We start from the raw sequence: 22,868 nt of genomic DNA on the forward strand, positions 1-22,868 counted from the left end.
GTGTCCTTCTAGAGAAGTCTCAGTTTTGCCAGTACTAACCTGAACTTCAAAAGAGCCAGAGGAGTCCAGTGAGGGGTATTTGGTTTTCTGCACCTAAATGCATTAGCTGCTTACTGGGAGGATTTCCCTAGGATTTTAGTGCAGCTCATCTTTCCTGTCCTTTTCACATGTATGATATGACCTTTGCCCCTATCATCCAGCCTTCATTGATTTGGTTACCAGATTTAATACCTTCCAGGATTTTTAGATCAAATAAAAAGGTAAAAGTATTTCATTTTCACTTATATTGTAAACAAAGAATGTCTCCTGCCATTCCAGTTCTGTAAGGATCACGTCATTAGTCACCGCAGTCACTGACCTGCAAGTCCACCCTGAAAGGAATTTGGGTTGCAGCATTCCATGTTTTGGATATGTGGGCCCCTTAGACAGTTCAAATGCCTATCTCAGGAAGAATGTCAATGACCTAGATTCATGCATCTTCTCACACACAGAAAAGCACTAAAATCACTGGGATATCTGATCCTGGCGCCCACAGTTAACCTTTCACTGAGATCCTGACTGCCTGGATCCCCAGTCCACAGTCACAGATGTAAACTGGCTCCTCCCCCAACCTCTTTGGAACAGTTTCTCTGAGCAACTGGAGCAACTACTGCTGTCTCCTGGGGTACAGCCCTCAGTCAGACACTGAATAAACAACTCACAGCTCTTAGGTCGTATGTTTTTTAAGTAGACCATACTCATAACTACGATTAGTTATTTCGACTTAACTCTGAGATTAAATGGTTTTTATCACTCCCTGCTGTTTTTTTTTTTTTTAATAAATTACAACTGTTCTAGACTTTATCTTCATCTCTGATGTAGCCAAGATACAACTGTAAGTCACTTTTCCAGGAAAGGTATGGCTAATTCTCCTGAGTCCGTGTGTACCTGAAAATATCTCTGCAGTCTTTGCACTTGAAGGACATATTTGGGGTCATGACATTTTCCTTCAAGGTTGCTGTCTTTGGCACTTAGTATTACAAAAGTCTGAAGTCTTTTGCTGTTTCTGTCTGGATGTTTCTGAAGGAATTTTTCTAAAACTCCAAAATGACCACTAGTTTTGTGTCTTTTTTTTTAAAAGCTTAAGAGTTATGAGCATACATCAAAGTCTGATTGTAATCCTAAGGCAAAGGAAAAGACCTCTTAGGATCCAGTTGAAACACTCAGTATAGGCATCTTATAGGGAAAATGGTTACACAATCATTCTCAAACTGGACGCAGAAAGAATGTTTAGTTGAAGAACAGTAGATTCTTGACTGACAGTCAAGTGGGTGGATGGCTGACTGGTTTCCCAGAACAAATCTTAATCCCATTATAGTTTATAAAAAAAAACAACACTTAAGCATTTTATCAGAAATACCAATTTCTTCTTTGAATAAGGTCAATTACATCATCCAAAAAAGGTCCTACTGAGACAGAAGGGAAGGGGGCAGGGCACAACAATTAAAAGAACTACACAACTGTTAAAGAACAGGATACCACGAAAATCGGTTAGAATCCATTAGGTACAGGATGGCAGCAGAGCCATCTACTTCCAGTAGAGCCTGATTATATGCTCACTGCAATACATCAGCAAGCTAAATGACACACTCACAGGCACCATGACAGTCCTCAGAGAGACCATAAAAGGCCAAAACGTGGGCAGTGGCCCAGTTCCTGGAGATCCCTGCCACTTCTCCAAGTAACTGATAATCTTCCTACTTCCTAGCTTAGGAAATTACCCAGCCCTGAGCACTGAACAATTGATGCTTCGAACTGTGGTGTTGGAGAATATTCTTGAAAGTCCCTTGGACAGTAAAGAGATCAAACCAGTCAATTCTAAAGGAAATCAACCTTGAATATTCATTGGAAGGACTGATGCTGAATACAAAGCTCTAATACTTTGGCCACCTGATGCAGAGCTGACTAACTGGAAAAGACCCTGATGGTGGGAAAGATTGAAGGCAGGAGGAGAAGGGGATGACAGAGGATGAGATGGATGGATTACATTAACGACTCAATGGACATGAATTTGAGCAAACTCCAGGAGATGGTGAAGGACAGGGAAGTCTGGCATGCTGCAGTCCATGGGGCTGCAAAGAGTCAGACACAACTGAGTGACCGAACAAATCAAATCAAATCAAATCATAACAACTACAACAGCACATGAACTGAGAACTTCCAGATGTACAAGCTGGATTTAAAAAAGGCAGAGGAACCAGAGATCAAGTATCTGCTGGGTCATAGAAAAAGCAAGAGAATTCCATAAAAACATCTGCTTCTGCTTCATTGACTATGCTAAAGCCTTTGATTGTGTGGATCACAACAAACTGTTGAAAATTCTTAAAGAGATGGGAATACCAGACCATCCTACCTGCCTCCTGAGAAACCTGTATGCAGGTCAAGAAACAGTAGAACTAGACATGGAACAATGGATTAGTTCAAAATTGGGAAAGGAATACATCAAGGCTGTATATTGTCACCCTGCTTATTTAACTGATATGCAGAGTATGTCATGCGAAATGAAATGCCAGACTGGAGGAAGCATAAGCTGGGATCAAGACTGCTGGGAGAAATAGCAATAATCTCAAATTTCAGATGACACCACCCTATGGCAGAAAGCAAAGAGAAACTAAAGAGCCTCTTTACAAAGGTGAAAGAGGAGACTGAAAAAAGCTGGCTTAGAACTCAACGTTTTTTGGCTTAGAACTCCAAAAACGAAGATCACAGCATCCAGTCCCATCATTTCATGGCAAATAAATGAGGAAAAAATGGAAACAGTGACAGACTTTATTTTCTTGAGTTCCAAAATCACTGAGGATGGTGACTGCAGCCATTAAATTAAAAGACCCTTGCTCCTTGGAAAAGCTATGACAAACCTAGACAGCATATTAAAAAGCAGAGACATCACTTTGCCAACAAAGGCCAACATGCTGACAAACACAGTCAAAGCTGTGGTTTTTCCAGTAGTCATATACCGCTGTGAGAGCTGGAAAATAAAAAAAGCTGAGCACCGAAGAATTGGTGCCTTTGAACTGCGGTGTTAGAGAAGACTCTTGAGAGTCTCCTGGACACCAAGGAGATCAAACCAGTCAATCCTAAAGGAAATCAACCCTGAACATTCACTGGAAGGACTGAAGCTGAAGATCCAATACTTTGGCCACCTGATGGGAAGAGCTGACTCACTGGAAAAGACCCTGAGGCTGGGAAAGATAGACGGCAGGAGGAGAAGGGGACAACAGAGGATGAGATGGCTGGATGGCATCACTGAGTCAATGGACTTGAGTTTCAGCAAGCTCCAGGAGATGGTGAAGGACAAGGAAGCCTGGCATACTGCAGTCCATGGGATCACAAAGAATCAGCCATGACTGAGTGACTGAACAAGAACAAAATGGTCTTCCGATTTCTGTTTTACAACATAAAATATCCTGAGTACTGGTTTATTCATTAGTTTTTCTTCTGCTCCAGGGAAAGATTTTATAGGCAAGACTTGGATTGAGAGCTACAGAGTGTGTGGCTTTCTTCAGATTGGCTGGTGGTGAGGAAACAGGGAAGTGCTCTAGGGATCTTGCGCTCAGCTTGAAGTTACCATCCTTCACCTGTGTGGGGACCTTAGTTCCGAAGAATAACTCAAACCTACTTTTATGAATATTACCTGAGAAGGAACCAGGACCCTGCCCCAAGTCTGTGCTGTACTATTGTTTCCAGACAGTCCCTCTCCTGTGTTTCTATATCCCCTCCCTTCCCTGATAAGCAACTGTTTGAATCTGCCCTATGGGAGGCTGAATGAAATCTATTTCCTACAAACGAGAAATGAGGGACACAGGAAGGATTTGTACCACATGGGACCCCACAGGCTCCTGTTGGTTTCATTACTGTGTCTACAAGAAGACAGCTCCCATCCTGTGTGTGGGGGGGGGTAAGATAAAAATTAGAACAACCAGAAATATATACAAATCACTTGAACTACAGAGACACTACATAAACAATACTGTCATTCCTTTCGCGTAGGATGGGCAGTGTGTGTGGCTGGATTGACTGTGATCAGATTTGCATTTTGACAAGGGTGGCATCTGCAGTTAAAAGGACAGACTGGAAGCATCCAGATCAGAAGTTCGTAAGCATGTGACCAGTGCCCCAGTGGGGTGGGAACAGCAATAATCAAGAGAAGGGAAAATGGACTTCCCTGGTGATACAGTGGATAAGAACCCGCCTGCTGATAGAGGGGACATGGGCGTGATCTTTGGTCCAGAAAGATTCCACATGCTGTGGAGTGACCAAAGCCTGCAAGCCACAACTGTTGAGCCTGCGTGCAGCACCTAACGAGACTGTGTGCTGCAGCTACCGAAGCCCGGGTCCCCTACAGCCTGTGATCCGCAACAAGAGAAGTCACTGCAATGAGAAGCCCGTGCAGCCCAGTGAGAGAACGCCCAGACACAACCAATGACAATAATAATAATGATGGTAAATGAAACAAAGTGAATGAATACACACAAGGAGGGAAGAGGTCTCAAGAGCTTACAATGTGGAGAGCAGAGAGCACAAGACACAGCTCAGGTTTCTGCTTTATGTGGGGAAATGGTGGTGCCAGTCACTAGGATGGAAAAAAAAAACAGAGGTCTGAGGCGGCACAGATCTGATTACAACATAATCTGTCAGCATTTGCATCATAGAATGACATTGCTTCTAGTGCTAAAGATTAAAATATTCTACCACTGTTTTATTGGCAAGAACATAGGAGACAAGTTGCAGAACAGCATTTATGTAACAAAAACACTTTGCAATCAATAAGTTTAAAATAGGAGCTTGAAAGTCAATTTTAAAAACAGGAGAAAAGAAAAAAACCTTCGCTATTGCTACAAAAAGGGTTTTACAGAGACAGATTTCTTGTCTGCGACATTTACTCTTCATACAACAAACAATTCACAAGAATAAGCCAAGAAGTAACTGGTCCCACAAATGTACCAACTGTACACCCACAACATATACCTTTGATTCTTAGCAATTTGTAAAAATAAAAAAAGGAAATCCACCAAAGCACAGAACAGACCAGGCAGAATGACAGGCCTTTGGTGCTTTTCTTTTCAACTGAGGCCTCTCAGATAATGTATAGCAATGGGGTGAGGGGGAATAGTATTCACTCTGAAATTCTTGGAGAACATGGAACAGAACTTAACGAGGAATTAAACGACATATATGGAGACACACAGAGAGAAATGAGACGTGAGGGACCGGGTGTTTCCAAGCGGAATTTCAAATGCAAGCTATCAGGTTCCTGTCGTCCCAATAAACCCTTTAGACATTCATTTGTACATCTGTCCACGTGACACGTATTTATGAGATACCTTCCGCTTTTTTATTGAAGGCCTCTTACTGAATGAACCTGGAGCTCTTGGAAGAAATCTTTGCTAGGAAGTATTTTCCCAAGCAGCCATGGGCCTGGGGCCTCACTTACAGAAAGAATAAGGTAGAAAAGCGGTCTGAGGGCTGAGCATTGGCATTTAAATTGTCAACGTAACAGGAACAGCAAGCAAAAAGATTAGAGAAGGGAGTGATGTCCTGGAAGCCAAGGGTCTGGAACTCAGAAGAAATCCAGGTTTACAAGTTTCTGACATACAGCTGATATCTGGGGGTCAGATGAAATTGTGCAGGGCAATGGTTCCCAAAGTGTGGATCATACACGCTTGGGGAACCCCAACACCCTTTTAGAAGGCCCGCTAGTGCCATCATCATACTATGATGTCATTTGCCATTTTCACTGTATTGACATGTGTATCGAGGCTGCAAAAGTTATGGCGGGTAAGACTGCTAATGACTTAGTAAGAATCAAGACAATGGCACCAAACTGTACTAGTCATGAGGATATCCTTCACCGCCACACACACTCAGTAAAAAAAAGAAAACAACACACACACCCGTTTCACTGAGAAGTGCTCTGGATGCAAACTGTACTAGTCACGAGGATATCCATCACCGCCACACACACTCAGTAAAGAACAACACACACACCAGTTTCACTGAGAAGTGCTCTGAATGCAAACTGTACTAGTCATGAGGACATCCTTCACCGCCACACACACTCAGTAATAAAAAGAAAACAACACACTTAGAAGTGCTCTTGATGCAGCAAAAATTATTTTTATTAAACCTTGATCCTTGAGTACATGTCTTTTAAATATTCTGCATAAAGAATGTGGAAGCAGTCATAAAGCACTTTGGCCATAAACAGAAGTGGTTGTCACCAGGAAAAGCACTTGTGCTTTCTTGCCTTGCAAGCAGAACTGGCCAGTTTTTAATGAAACACCAAATTTACTCGAAAGAACAACTGACAAACAATGATTACTTGGGCTTGAACATTTGGCAGATATTTTCTCAAAATTGGATAAAGCGAGCCTGCTACTTCAAGGAAAATAACTAATGACAAAATTGGAGCTTTCAAGCAAAAATTGGTATTTATGTACTCCTGTGAGCTTGACAACTTCTTAACACAGGCTTTGCTGATGAGCTTGTTGGTGACAGTAATGATTATGATTTTTTGAAATATCACGTAATAAAATGTATTAACATTTGGGAGATCTGTATAATTCAGTGAACCATTATTTTTCAGATGACGAACAAAGAACATAACAAAACCACACACAGGTAAATATCCATTCAAACTGTAACATAAAACAAGATTCTGACTTAACAAAATATGAAAGTTCACTGATAACAGTTTCAGATTTCACACTGTAACTACCTTTTTAAAACTTTACTTACTGAGTCCTTACAGTACTAAAGAGAAACATCCACAATTATCTGAGAAGAATATCAAAAGAATGCTTCCTTTTACAACTATATGTCTGTATAAGGTCAGATATATGTGAAAGTTCTTCATACATTTCAATCAAATCAGCATAGCAAGAGACTGAAAAGTGGATAGGAATCCAGCTGTTTTCTATTAAGCCAGACAGTAAAGGGTTTTGCAAAAATGTAAAACAATGCCCCTCTTCTCACTCCATTGTTTCTAAGAGTTACTAAGTCATAAAAATATTACTTAATGCGAATATACAGTGAGCTTACTATCAGCATTTTAAAATATACAAGTATCTTTAAACTTCTTAGTTTTCACTTCTAATATAGTATAATATCAATGGATAAATTCATATAAACAAAAGTTCCCTAAGGTCTTAAATTTTTTAGGGTAAAGGGGTCCTAAGACCAATGATCAAGAGATGCTGGATTAGGGGAAAGTACCCACAAAGAATAGCAGAGAGCCAGGGCAGGTCCACATGCAGGAGTTGAGCTGAAGAGGAGTAGCCTGCACAGAGAACTGAAAAGGTCTGAGGTTTCACAGAAGCCAAAAAAGAGGGCGGGCTTTGATGTGCTTGTTGTCTTAAGTGCTACTGAGAGATTGAGAAAGGAAGAAAGATACTAGTGGAAAATCATAATACCTGTAAAATTGCCAGGCCTGGTATGAAACCAGGTACTTCCTCCTTCATCTGAATGACTTGGTTCTTCAGTCTCTCCCTTATTTGCCTAGAGAAAACGGAAAAGACTGGAGTTAAAACTTAATGCTTCAAGTCACAAATAAACAATATGTATTATTAGATACACTGAAATTGAAAAAACACCTTCACTAAACAGACATTAGGAGAAGGCAATGGAACCCCACTCCAGTACTCTTGCCCGGAAAATCCCATGGACGGAGGAGCCTGGTAGGCTGCAGTCCATGGGGTCGCTAAGAGTCGGACACGACTGAGCGACTTCACTTTCACTTTTCACTTTCATGCATTGGAGAAGGAAATGGCAACCCACTCCAGTGTTCTTGCCTGGAGAATCCCGGGGACGGTGGAGCCTGGTGGGCTGCTGTCTATGGGGTCGCACAGAGTCAGACACGACTGAAGCGACTTAGCAGCAGCAGACAGACACTGTCTGATGTCGTATGCACTCTGTACCACCCATCAGATTTCCAGGGCTCAAGCAGACACGGATCTTTTCTAATTCTCACTGACACTGACTGTCCCATGGGTTATGGGACAGCTAGTTTAAAACACACATCCTGCTGCTGCTGAGTCGCTCAGTCGTGTCCGCTCTGTGCGACCCCACAGACGGAAGCCCACCAGGCTCCCCCGTCCCTGGGAGTCTCCAGGCAAGAGTGCTGAGTTGAATATATAAAATGGATCATCAACAAGGACAGAGAACTCTTCATTATTCTGTAATAACCTAAATGGGAAAAGAATCTGAAGACTAGATATATATATAACTGAATCACTTTGCTGTGCCCCTGAAACTGAAACAACACTGTAAATCAACTATACTCCAGCAGAAAATTAAAAATTTTTAAAAACATACACGTTTACAATATTCAAAATCATACAGGGAGCAAACAGAAACTTTGACCAACGCTTTTGGAAGGCTGCTAATACTCATCTTTTGCAGCATTTCCACTCTCTGAGTGCTACAGGAAAAAAGTTTACAGGAAAGAACTCAAGCTCACACCTTCTGCTCAACCTACCCTACTAGTCACAGGGTATCTACAGAAGCTTGAATGATAAGTCAATGAATCCCACTCTGAATTCAGCATGAATTTACAAATTATATCCTAGTTCACAGAAGAATTTCCCTTACTAAGTTGAAAGTATAACCTCTTGTGAAACAAAGATATATCAATTTACTAACATACAACTTCTCTACAATAGGACATTAAGTAAATGCCATTACATCCATAAGTAAACACTAAATTAGTGCAAACTGTCCAGTTATGGGGGCTTCCCTGGTGGCTCAGAGGTTAAAGCGTCTGCCTCCAATGCGGGAGACCCGGGTTCGATCCCTGGGTCGGGAAGATCCCCTGGAGAAGGAAACGGTAACCCACTCCAGTATTCTTGCCTGGAGAATCCCATGGACGGAGAAGCCTGGTAGGCTACAGTCCACGGGGTCGCACAGAGTGGGACACGACTGAGCGACGGAACGGAACGGAGCCGGTCCAGTTATGATGCAGTTATTAACTTGAACAGGATCTGTCTCCCCTGAAGGACCAGTTCTGTCATTTGTCTTCATCTTAACTGCAGTTGACAAACAAATATGCCCAGATAGTCACAGCATCTCTTCCCTCATTGTAATTTGGTTACCCCCTCCTCCGGCTCTCCACACTTTGCACACATCTGGCATGAAAAGGCACAGGAGGACTTCTCTGGTGGTAGAGTGGATAAGAATCCACCTGCCAATGCAGGGGACATGGGTTCAATCTCTGGTCTGGGAAGATTCCACATTCTGCAGAGCAACTAAGCCTGTGTGCCATGACTCCTAAGCCTGCACTCTAGAGCCCACAGGCCACAACCACTGAACCCATGTGCTACAACTACTGAAGCCTGAATGCCCTAGGGCCCATGCACCATGACAAGAGAAGCCACTGAAAGGAGAAGCCCATGCACAGCCATGAAGACCAGCCCCCACTCGCTGCAACCAGAGAAAGCCTAACTGCAGCAACAAAGACCCAGCACAACCAAAAACAAAGTAACTTGAAAAAAAAAAGGCACAGGAGTCACTTTCACACATTGGAGAAGGAAATGGCAACCCACTCCAGTGTTCTTGCCTGGAGAATCCCAGAGACGGGGGAGCCTGTTGGGCTTCCGTCTATGGGGTCACACAGAGTCGGACACGACTGAAGTGACTTAGCAGCAGCAGCAGCAGTAAATGGTAAGAATGTTTAGCGATACAAGAAGTTAGAACTAGGACTGCAAAATCTTGTAGCTAGTAGCCTTGTTTTTTCAAATCCAATATTCTACAAATCATACAGTTCAACACAAGTATTAATTGACTACTGGATTTCTTTTCAGTTTAGTCACTCAGTCGTGTCCAACTCTCTGCGACCCCATGAATCACAGCACGCCAGGCCTCCCTGTCCATCACCAACTCCCGGAGTTCACTCAAACTCATGTCCATCAAGTCGGTGATGCCATCCAGCCATCTCAGTCTGTCGCCCCCTTCTCCTCCTGCCCCCAATCTTCCCCAGCATCAGAGTCTTTTCCAGTGAGTCAACTCGTCGCATGAGGTGGCCAAAGTATTGCAGTTTCAGCTTTAGCATCAGTCCCTCCAATGAACACCCAGGATTGATCTCCTTTAGAATGGACTGGTTGGATCGCCTTGCAGTATAAGGGACTCTCAAGAGTCTTCTCCAGCACCACTGTTCAAAAGCATCAATTCTTCAGTGATCAGCTTTCCTCACAGTCCAACTCTCACATCCATACATGACCACGGGAAAAACCATAGCCTTGACTAGACGGACCTTGGTTGGCAAAGTAATGTCTCTGCTTTTTAATATACTATCTAGGTTGGTGATAACTTTCCTTCCAAGGAGTAAGCGTCTTTTAATTTCATGGCTACAATCAGCATCTGCAGTGATTTTGGAGCCCAAAAAAATAAAGTTTGACACTGTCTCCACTGTTTTTCCATCAATTTCCCATGAAGTGATGGGACCAGATGCCATGATCTTTGTTTTCTGAATGTTGAGCTTCAAGCCAACCTTTTCACTCTCCTCTTTAACTTTCATCAAGAGGCTTTTTAGTTCCTCTTCAGTTTCTGCCATAAGGGTGGTATCATCTGCATGTCTGAGGTTATTGATATTTCTCCTACTGGGATTTTAATGAACAGAGGCACAATTCTGCTCTGACACAATACAACAGCAAACACTAGAGTTGCCAAGTCTTCCCTGGGCTGCCACTGAAACTCCCCAGCAGCCCCAGCCAGAGTGGTTTCTCCTGCATGAGGATTGGAAGTGCTGCCCAGGATGCTGCAGAGAACAAGTCTCCACTCTCTCCTCTTCCCTTCCTTCCTGCAGCCACTGTCATAGCTAACACAAAGGGCCAAGCAGAGGCTTCTACTGGTTCTCCTTACCCCTCCCCCGCCAAACAAAACCCACAGTGGGGAAGGGAGTCCTAGGAGGGGTAGGTGTTTAAAAAAAAGCAACTCCTAGCACAATGTGAGGAGAAGGAAATGGCAACCCACTCCAGTGTTCTTGCCTGGAGAATCCCAGGGACCGGGGAGCCTGGTGGGCTGCCGTCTGTGGGGTCACACAGAGTCGGACACGACTGAAGTGACTTAGCAGCAGCAGCACAATGTGAGACAGGAAGGTGAACCAACAGTGAAAAGACAAAGGCATCTGAGACTCCCAATAACCCCCTGCGGTAGGCAAGGGAGAAAAAGCGTTCTTATTCCTGTTCACAGATGCAGACACAGGCAATAAGCAGTTGGGACAGGTGCCTTTCCCAGGGCCAACTGACAGAAAGAACAACAGGTGCAAAAGGCCCGCCAGTGGTAAATGAGGTCCAAGAGGAAGCAGTAATCAAATCAGGTAGATAGTCGTTTATTCTGAATGTGATGGGAAGCCATTTGAGGGTTTTCAATGGGGCTGATGTGATGGAACTCACTTTAAAAAGAAAAAAAAAAAACAAACTTTCTGGCTGTGCCCTGTGACGTGTGGGATCCCAGTTCCCCAACCTGGGATGGAACCTTCACTCTCACTGGAACCGAAGCATCTAGACCACCAGGGAAGTCCTTGGCCTTATATCTTTAAAGGATTATTCTTGTGGCTGAACTGGGAATACACCCAAGGGGGAAAGGTGAGAATCAAGGACATCAGCAAGAAGCTACTGCAACTGTAAAATCCAGGCCAAGAGGTGGTGGTAGCTTGGATTATGGTATCAGTGGTAAGCTGGCAAGAAGTATCTATTCCAGATATACAAAATATGAAACACAGAGGAAATACTAGGAATACAGATGACTCTGAAGTTTGGGGGGGTTGTGAGATGGAACTGGAAAGACTGATGATACCGATATTTTAAGGACAGGACAGTGAATTTATTTACCAAATCTTATAAGGATTCTAGAATAAGTAAGCATTTGAGACCCAAGGAAACAATCTAGGGACAAATAAAAATAATACTTAAACTCAGCAGGTAGTAAGCTGTAGGAACCCAGTACTATAAGGTAGTTTAGGTGGAAAATGTTGTTTCAGCCCAGGAAGTTGAGAGCAAAGAACAAAATGTTCTTTATTTTCTATGCTATAATTTAAATGGGTCTAAGGGTGCACTTTTTTCCCCCTAAAAGAAATTATAGCTTGAGATCACTTATACTGCCTCCCTTAAACTTTTTCTAAGAAGCAGGATCATTTTAAAATTAGAAGGGATATTCTTCCAACTACAAAGCTCTGTTGAAAAGCTAACACTTAGGCCTCTTTATGAGACATGACCAGAATACCAATGAGACAGTCTAACATGCACATAAACCACAGTAAGCAAGAACTAGACAGCACAGAACACTAAAGCATCAGGTGGAAAATCTTCTGCCCTGGTGAGGCGGGGGAAGAAAAAGAAATTAAGATAGTTGTAATTAGGTTTCCATAAGTCCCTTAAAAAAATTTTTTTTTCCTGCCTGGCTTTCTTGTTTGGCCAGAAACTGAAGTACCTTAAAATGAAAAGTGGAAAAACAAACCCAAGTATTAGGTATGTAGAGGAGATCAATCCTGGATGTTCATTGGAGGGACTGATGCTAAAGCTGAAACTGCAATACTTCGGCCACCTCATGCGACGAGTTGACTCACTGGAAAAGACTCTGATGCTGGGAAAGGTTGGGGGCGGGAGGAGAAGGGGACGACGGAGAATGAGATGGCTGGATGGCATCACCGACTCGATGGACATGAGTTTGAGTGAACTCCGGGAGTTGGTGATGGACAGGGAGGCCTGGCGTGCTGTGATTCATGGGGTCGCAGAGAGTCGGACACGACTGAGCGACTGAACTGAACTGAACTGAAGTTGACACTATAAAAGAAAAAGATGGAGAGAAAAATTAACACTCCCTCCCTTGTCTACCTTTATTTTAGGGTCATAAAGCTGTGATGAATTAAATAGGGGGGAAGCCCTTTACTTTTTATAGCTCATTTTTAGAAAGTTTAAATGTAAAAGAATAACTTTCGAATCACTGAAGCTTCCTAAATCAAGAGAAACTTAATTGATTGCAGACACCTCTCATTTCTATCCATGGCCCTGAAAGTTACATCATCCTGGTAAAAATTTTGGGAGCAAAGCAAGGCAAAGTGGGCATATGGAGAAACATCCCTGATCCCTGAATAGAACTACACATGCTGGTCACACCATCTTCCATCAACACACCCTAAAATCTAAGGGAAGACATATCTCAATCTTGATGTATGAAAAATCCGAACTAGAGTGCCACTGACACTAGCAGGACAAAGTAGCAGTAAACCATTGAAGTCTCTCTGGTCCTGAAGGACAGATACTAGTCCTGAGCCAAGAGTCATAGCCAATTAAACATGAACAGACACAGACGCAGTTTAACTAAGTTACTACTGGCATCTAGTGGGCAGATGCAATTACATATCCTACAATGCACAAGACAAAGCACAGCAAAGAATTACCCAGCCCTTATGGTAACAGTGCCGAAGGCTGAGAAACCCTACTGTTGGCCAATAAAATGCAATGTTCGGGCTTACCTTTTCTTTCTAAGCTGCAAAAATCAAGGTGGAATCATTTATAGCTCAACCTGTCAAAATTTGTTTGAATCTCTACAGATCTGCATGACTTATCAGTTTTTTCCAAGTTGACTTCTCCCACATCCAGGTGTCAAAGAGCCTAGTTAATGAAAGTCAAAGGTGTACATCCCTATAGAATCTTATTACTCTTGAACAGTCCTAGTCAGAGTCTAACATCCCTAAACAGTCACCTAGATCTCTTGCCTCAAGTCTTGTACAATTACTCTTGGAAAAAATCCATTACAAATTCCAACTCATTCTGTTTCACAGGAGGGCCCATTTTTAAATTCTGGACATTTTATCCCTGAGAAAAAAAGCATTGCCAAAATATAACCCTAACAAAGACATTTCAACAGAAGCTATAGGTAGGAAAAGGAGACAGAAAAGGATATTTAGCTATATGGCTAAGAAATCTACATGATGAAAAAAAAGCTGCCTAGTCAACAAACACTGAAATGTTAACACAGGCTTAGAGGAATTTGCAAATGATCCTTAAAAGGTCCACAGAATAGGCCTTTAGTAGTTGATCAGAGAAAAAGAACATTCATCAACATGGAGGGCTATTCTAAACCAGGACACACATTTCTTTTTCCCCTCAAGGAGGTTGTTGTTTTAAGATTTTACAATGCAGTAAAACACAAATGTCTGATTTTATTTGCTTATTTTCATTTCATTCATTTGCTGTTATATTTTTCACTGAAGCTCTCATTCAGTTGAGTTCAGTTCAGTTGCTCAGTTGTGTCCGACTCTCCGCAACCCCATGAATCACAGCACGCCAGGCCTCCCTGTCCATCACCAACTCCCGGAGTTCACTCAAACTCATGTCCACAGAGTCGGTGATGCCATCCAGCCATCTCATTCTCGGTCGTCCCCTTCTCCTCCCGCCCCAAACCTTTCCCAGCATCAGAGTCTTTTCCAGTGAGTCAACTCGTCATACTGCTAAAAAATTCTTCAAAATTTTTTGAAAAACTTAACATGTAGTTCCTTGTAAAAACAGCTGAGGCCACCTAGTGTTCCAAGAAAGGCATATACTTCAAATTCCAAGTTAGTTTAATTAAATTAAATTAAATATTTTTCTTGTTAAAGAACATATTTGCAAATGATGTGACTGACAAGGGCTTAACTTCCAAAATATATAAACAACTCATACAACTCAGTAACAACAACAAAAAACAATGCAATCAAAAAATGGGAAGAAGATCTAGACATTTCTCTAAAGAAGACATACAGATGGTCAATAGGCACATGAAAAGATGCTCAACGTTGCTAATTACAGAGACACAAATCAAAGCTACACTGAGATATCACATCACGCTAGTCAGAAGGACCATCATCAAAAAGTATAATAAATGCTGGAAAGGCTGTGGAGAAAAGGGAACCTTCCTACATTGTTGGTGGGAATGTAATAAATTGGTGCAGCTACTATGGAAAACAGGGTGGCAGTTCCTCTAAAAACTAAAAATTGAGTTGCCATGTGATGAAGCAATCCCATTCCTGGGTAGATATCCAGCGTGTGTGCTAGTTGCTCAGTTGTGTCCGACTCTTTGCGACCCCATGGACGGTAGCCCACCACGCTCCTCTGTCCATGGGGATTCTCCAGGCAAGAATACTGGAGTGTGTTACCATTTCCTTCTCCAGGAAGATATCCAGATGAAACTATAATTTATAAAGATATACATACACCCAGAATCTGCCTGCAATGTGAGAAACCCAGGTTTGATCCCTGGGTCAGGAAGATCCCCTGGAGAGGGAAATGGCAACCCCCTCCAGTATTCTTGCCTGGAGACTCCCACAGACAGAGGAGCTTGGTGGGCTACAGTCCATGGGGTCGCAAAGAGTCGGACACAACTGAGCAACTACACTTTCACTGTTCACAGCAGCACTGTTCACACTAGCCAAGATATGGAAACAACCTAAATGCCCATCAGCAAGTGAACAGATAAAGATGTGATACATATACACAATGGAATACTGCTGCTAAGTCATTTCAGTCCTGTCCGACTCTGTGCGACCCCATAGACAGCAGCCCACCAGGCTCCCCTGTCCCTGGGATTCTCCAGGCAAGAACACTGGAGTGGGTTGCCATTTCCTTCTCCAATGTGTGAAAGTGAAAAGTGAAAGTGAAGTCGCTCAGTCATGTCCGACTTGTAGCCACCCCATGGACTGCAGCCTACCAGGCTCCTCCGTCCATGGGATTTTCTAGGCAAGAGTACTGGAGTGCCTTGCCATTGCCTTCTCTGCAATGGAATACTACTCAGCCATAAAAAAGAATGAAATAATGCTGTATGCAGCAACATGGATGGACCTAGAGATTATCATACTAAATCAGAAAGAGAAAGACAAATATGATATCACTTATATGTGGAATCTAAAACATGATACAAATGAACTTATCTGCAAAACAGACTCACAGACACAGAGAACAGACTTGTGGGTGCCAAGGCAGGGCAGGTGGGGGAGGGATGGATTGGGAGTTTGGGAGTAGCAGATGCAAACCATTATATGGATAAACAAGATCCTACTGTACAGCACAGGGAACTATAATCAGTACCCTGCGATAAACCATTATGGAAAAGAATATAAAGTAGAATGAGTGTGTGTATGTAAATATATAGATACATACACACACACATACATAACTGAATCACTTTGCTATACAGCAGAAACTAACATAACACTGTAAGTCAACTATACTTCAATAAAATAAATGTAAAAAAAATTACCTTCTTGTTGATACATCATTTTTAGTGATAAATAATATCAAGCACTACATTTTATCACTATTGGTTCAGTCAGTTCAGTCACTCAGTCGTATCTGACTCTTTGCGACCCCATGAATCACAGCATGCCAGGCCTCCCTGTCCATCACCAACTCCTGGAGTTCACCCAAATTCATGTGCATCGAGTCTGTGATGCCATCCAGCCATCTCATTCTCAGTCATCCCCTTCTCCTCCTGCCCCCAATCCCTCCCAGCATAAGGGTCTTTTCCAATGAGTCAACTCTTCGCATGAGGTGGCCAAAGTATTGGAGTTTCAGCTTTAGCATCCGTTCTTCCAATGAACACCCAGGATTGATCTCCTTTAGGATGGACTGGCTGGACCTCCTTGCAGTCCAAGGGACTCTCAGAAGTCTTCTCCAACACTACAGTTCAAAAGCATCAATTCTTCAGCACTCAGCTTTCTTCACAGTTCAACTCTCACATCCATACATGACCACAGGAAAAACCATAGCTTTGACTAGACGGACCTTTGTTGGCAAAGTAGTATCTCTGCTTTTTAATATGATATCTAGGTTGGTCATAACTTTCCTTCCAAGGAGTAAGCGTCTTTTAATTTCATGGCTGCAATCGGCATCTGCAGTGATTTTGGAGCCCAGAAAAATAAAGTCTGACACTGTTTCCACTGTTTCCCCATCTATTTCCCATGAAGTGATGGGACCAGATGCCATGATCTTAGTTTTCTGAATGCTGAGCTTTAAGCCAACTTTTTCACTCTCCTCTTTCACTTTCATTAAGAGGCTTTTTAGTTCCTCTTCACTTTATCAGTATACATATCAACTAACACCAGTACTCTTTCATTATGTTTAAGAACAAAATATTTACAACAATTATAAATTTACGTGAATATTTACTAAACTTAACAGGTACCTCAAACATATATTTGAAAACTTATAATATGCATCTATTTTATGCTCCAATGAAAATTTATAATGTAAAATTCTTCTATCCAATTCTCTCAAACTCTCTCAAAGACCCAAGGGAATGGTGACTTACCTGATACTTATGACATGAAAACAGCTAACAGGTGTAAAAATCGAACAAACTTCCACAAATTCTCAGTGAGCATAAAGGTCATCATTAATCCATATACGCAGTGATAAAATAAATGCTTTTGAGGTCTCCAGATCAGGGTTTATGGATCTCAACATGACTGATATTTGGGTCGGATAAGTCTATGCTGTGGGGACATCCTGTGCATTGCAGGATGCTCAGCAGCATCCCTGGCTTCTCCTTCTAGATGCCTCCAGCACACTGCCACTCGCCACATGACAAGCAAACATGTCACCAGACATGTCCAAATGTGGCCATGGAAGGAGGGACAAAACCGCCACCATTTAAGAACCACTGACCTGGAGGAAACACATGGAGCTACAAACTAGACTGAATTGGTGGGGAAAGGCTTCATAAAGGGCCTCCCTGGTGGCTCAGGCAGTAAAGAACCCGCCTGCAGTGCGGGAGACCTGGGTTCGATCCCTGGGGTAGGAAGATCCCCTGGAGGAGGGCGTGGCAACCCACTCCAGTAGTCTGGCCTGGAGAATTCCATGGACAGAGGAGCCTGGCAGGCTGCAGCCCATGGGGTCGCAAAGAGGCAGACACAACTGAGCTTTATAAAAGGTAGGATTTTAAAAGCAGACTAAAAGTACATGAACATTAGAGAAAGGTCACACACAGGAAAGCACTGTCAGAGAGGGTGCACACCGCCAGGTACAGTCCCACCTTTCCCCCTGCCCGCACACGGGAGTGGGGGCAGCTTCTTCTCAGACCCAACAAATTGGTGATGCAGGATCAGAGAGTACAGTATGGCTAGACTTTACATGTTCTTTCAAAACGTCAGGCGTCCAGATTCTTATGGACGCTAAAGTGTTGGGAAGTAATCCAATTTTTAAAAACAAATCTGTAAGCCCAAAGAAACACAACTACATCTGGCCTCCAGGGTACCATTCTGTAATCCTCAGCTGGTAGCCAGAGTTATGAGATGTGATGGAGTGGCCGCAAGTCTCAGGATCTACAAGCAAGGGCCCAACACCCAGAATTAGTCCTATTTCAGGACTATCTAACCACAGATCTAAATGTCAGAGCAGATGACATTCAGCAGGCCTCTGGGTCAGCATCCAAAGGGAATGTGGAAAGAGCATAGAAACTACTGGGGTCTCCACCTGGAGAAGAAGAGAGGCCAACAGCTCTTAGCTGAGAAAAGGCGCACAGAGACCTGGCCTTTCTGCTTTTAGAGAAGACTAAAGGACAGTCTTGGGTAGGAACCACTTAGGTCCAAAAGGATTCTTACTTACTAAGCAGGGGTCAACATCCAAAGGGAAAATCATTTATCTTAAATCATGTAAGGCAGTGAACCCTCCTCCCCATAACACTGGCAGGATCATGGCCCCACCTCCTTCAAATCTTTGCCTAGAAGTCCCTTTTACAATGAGTATGAGGTTAATTTCCATATTCAAAATTATAATCCCTGTGAATCAGAAGTCTGCCCCTCTTTCCTGCTCTGGTTTTGAAAGGGTTTGGCAAAACCTTTAAGAAAAACACTCTCTATTTCCTGAGGCATATCAAGAAGCATCAGCAACCCAAAACTGTATCTCTCCTGCCCAGGCTTGAAGGCAAGAACTTTTCAGCAAGGGGAAAAAAAAAAGTTTATCTAACAAAGGAGGATGGTTTGACTGGTCTTCAACCTGTCAAAAATGACTGTGACTCTGAAAATAGTTTTCTGAGGTGACTCAGTTTGATTCATTCATCTCTTAAAAGGGAGAGCCAAATCTAGCCAGTAAAAGATTGCAATTCCTTTTAGCAAGCAAATAAAAAGCCCTTGGAAAGGAAGGAAAATACCCTGATGAGGGTCTGCCACTAGCCTTAGAACTCTTGGTCAAACAAGTCACTTCTGGCTGCAGTTTCATCAACTGCAACATGGAGGAAGCGGTGACCCGGGTAGCGGAGAAACCCTGACTGTGGCACGGTTAGCTGCCCTCTCCCTCAAGGTCAAAGGCTTACAGGCTGCCAGGAGCCACCTTATGGGAAATCATCAAGGTGGGGAAAGTGCACAAAGCAGAGATGCAATGGCCTTCTGCCCTGTGGATCAGATGTCAGAAGGTACAGCTGTAACCAGAGAAGCACAAAGGACTTCTTCAGAGAACCTCATATACTCATTTAATCCTCTCGGCAACCTCAGGAGATAAACACCATCATCATCGCCCCCACTACACAGGAATGGAAAGAGAGGCTGACTGAGTTGTCCAAAGCCACACAAGGCTGTAACCTTCACCCTATCCAGCCTCTCCAGGAGTCAGCTGGAGAAGGGAGCCTGTTCCCTCCACTCCAGGGACCCTCCTCTGTGCCAGGCCAGCCTGATATCCCTTTTTCCAGAGGCTTCTTCATGCAAATGGGGATATAAACAGGGACTACGTACCTCTACTCAAAGCCCCTTGTCCAAATTCCAATATGCCTTATTCCCACCCTCCTGGTGGGTGAGGACAGATACATTTTCTTGGATGATAAGCTCTAGTAAAGATTTTGGCTGGTGCCATGGCCACATAAATGACTGCCAGTCCAGACTGCCACAGTCCAACTATAACACACCCAACAGCCTGACTGGGTGGCCCAGTGGAAGGTCCCACTTTCAGGAACTTCTGCTTGCTCTCCTGCACAGGCTCTCAGACTCAAGGCAAGGTTGAGGTTGATAGTCACCGTTCCATGGAACTTCCAAAAGGCCTACACTCTAGAACTCATTACAGGTAAATCTTTTCAAGCACAAGAAGGTCTATAGGTACTTTATCTTCAGGCCAAAATGAAAAGCTTATCAATTTCACTGTGCTGAACAAACTCTTTTTACAGAAAATAGTTCTTCTAGCCCTGTAGCTAAACATATAATCAAGGTTCCATTTTATCTTTGAACAGTAGCATACATTCTAATTTTAAGGCTCAAGATGATAAACCAGCGGCCACAGATACAGCCTGCATAAATAGAAACACCATCTGTTTATTCAACATGTACTAAGTACCTATTTATTGTAACTTAACTATGTGCCAAGGACTGCTCTAAATGCTCTACAAGTAATGACTCATTTAACAATCCTATGAATTAAGGGACCAACATACAGATGAGGGGGCTTCCCAGGTGGTATCAGTGGCATTTGAAAGAACCCACCTGCCAGTGCAGGAGACATGAGATGCACGTTCAATCCCTGGGTTGGGAAGATCCCCTGGAGGAGGGCATGGCAACCCACTCCAGTATTCTTGCCTGGAGAATCCCGTGGACAGAGGAGCCTGGTGGGCTACAGTCCATAGGGTCACAAAGAGTCAGATACAACTGAAGTGCCTTAGCAGGCACGCACACATACAGAGGAGGATGCTAAGGCAGTAGGTAAACTAAGTCACCCAGTGATCCTGAAGGGGGCACACCGTGACCAGCGCTGTGGATACCTCCCACAGGAATCTGTGTTACCGACACATCAACAGGGTCTGCTCCACCCACAACTCAGAGCACCTTCTCTTGGTGGCCTGACAAGCGGCAAACCGTCTGTCTCTTCACAACCGGCCTTTCTAGAAAGAAGGCTTAATCAAGAGACTTAATCAATCCCTCCAGGGAAGTAACAGGCCAACTGCAAAAGAAAAGGTCAAACAAATTGTACAACACTTCATTAGCCCCCTTTGCAAAGCGAATGGTGGCTCGCTTCTGGTCTAACAGCTGTTATCAGGGTGGTTTTTCTGACACTGTCTATTTTCCACCCTCTGAATCACTTCTTTAGGAAGTCTTCCCTGAAGCCAGGGGACGCTCTCACCACCAAGATCAGGGCACTTTCACTCAGTCTCCCCACTCACCTTCAGCTTCTCTGAGGCCATTACCGCTGACCCCAGGGCAGCTGTTTAATAATAACTGGCGAGGTCAAAGTTCCATGGCACAGGCTGTGTTTATGGTGAAGAAGCCTCTTCTCACACTGGCAGGCTCACAGCCCCACCTCCTTCGAACCTCTGCCCATAGGTTCCTCTTACACTCTCATGTTCAAAATTACAAACCCCATACCCCCATGCCTCAGAAATCTCCATTCCCTTCCCCGCGCTGGTTTTTTCTTTGGCACTTCTCACTACCTCACACCCTGCTTTAACGATTTTGACCATCTTCATATACCCATCAGGACACAAATTCTACCAGGGTAGGGATGCGGGCTGTCTTGATGACTGTTATAGATTTGTGGTTTTGAAGAGTGCCTGGCAGACAGGAGGCACACAGATATTTACTGAATGAATAAATACCCCCAAAGACACCTTTGTCCCTAGCCCTCAGATCTCCCCCAGGGTTCAAATCCAGGCTACAACCTTGGAAACTCCCCTGAGGAAGAAATGGAAGTGTTCCTTCCAAAGAGACACAACTGGCAAACAGATCCAGGCTTCCCACAGGCAGAGAAGACATCTGGAATGACGAACTCTGCCCAGTCCTGGCTACCAGAAGGATAAAAAGGGAGAAGAAGTAAAAGTAGACAGAAGTCTAAGATGGCCTTCTCAGCAGAATGGGAGGCATGGCAATGAGAGGAAGACTGGTGTAAAGAAAAAAAAAATAGCTTATGAAATTCCTTTTAGGAAAAGTAATAAGCACTTGACGGTGAGAAACCCTATGTACTGGGTGAAGACCCTGATTCTAAATCAGCCTCTGCCACTAACCAGTCGAGCAACCTTTGGCCAAATCACATTACTTTTCTTGCCTCAACTATTTCCTCAGCTGTGGAATAGGATGGGTGTGAACTCTATTTTAGATAATTTCTCACCATGGGATTCTTGGTCTGCCCCATTCTTCCTCCCCCTTCAAAGAAGAAAGCAAAGTGTTACAATTCAAACACTACATCAGGGCAGAATCTGACCAGGGAACTTGACGTTTTGCAAGTTTGTCCTCAGAGAGACTCAATAGTGGGTGGCAACCAAGGAAGCTGACCTGCAAATTTGGGGAATGAGGAACCCTTCTCCTGGACCCCAGGAACCCTGGCTGCACTTACCTTTCCTCTGAAGAGTGTCCCTGGCCCAGGAAAAGAGGAAAGGTAGGGACACCCTGCAGCCCAACCAGCTCAAGCTCTAAGACCCACCACCTTCTTGTTCAGGACGCCCCCCTGGGCCACAGCCAAGAGTCCGAGGCCTGCCACAGCCTCAGCACTGGGAGCTGAGGGACTGCACTACTGCATGAACCAAGCAGGCTGTCCCCCCTCTATAGCTTCTCCTCTCTGAGGAACTGTGAGCTCCACCTGCTCCTGGATTCAAGCTCTCCACGAAAGTCAAGGTGTCATGGCTACGTCTAAAAGAGCCCTTTTATGAGTACATTAAAGAAAAATCCTCTGTAAGCACAGAGTCCTTAGTCTTAGTGTTTGTTTATGAATTGTGTTAGTCAGAAAGATCTGATTGCTCAACCATGGGGCAGTGTAAAAGGTCAGCTATGTGACTTCTGAGCAGACGAGGGAAAGGAATCCTTCCAGTACCTGGAACAGTCATTTCCAGATCACTGCCATACTCCTCTTCAACTATGAAACTTGGACTTATGAGTTAACGCGAAGTCACTC

General features: G+C 43.6%; 1 protein-coding gene across 1 annotated transcript in view; it reads right to left on the reverse strand.

Moving 5' to 3' along the window:
• The window catches only part of MTHFD1 (methylenetetrahydrofolate dehydrogenase, cyclohydrolase and formyltetrahydrofolate synthetase 1), a 65,122-nt gene that overhangs the window by 38,959 nt on the left and 3,295 nt on the right, over positions 1 to 22,868 (reverse strand). Inside the window, exon 2 of the mRNA XM_055436581.2 lies at positions 7,452 to 7,536. Within this exon, the coding sequence (XP_055292556.1) occupies positions 7,452 to 7,536 (85 nt within the window). The remainder of the gene's footprint in view (positions 1 to 7,451; positions 7,537 to 22,868) is intronic.

The sequence above is a fragment of the Moschus berezovskii genome, chromosome 9 (assembly GCF_049115385.1).
Source record: "Moschus berezovskii isolate FMDL1 chromosome 9, NW_MosBer_1.0, whole genome shotgun sequence".
NCBI classification, from domain to species: Eukaryota; Metazoa; Chordata; class Mammalia; order Artiodactyla; family Moschidae; genus Moschus; species Moschus berezovskii.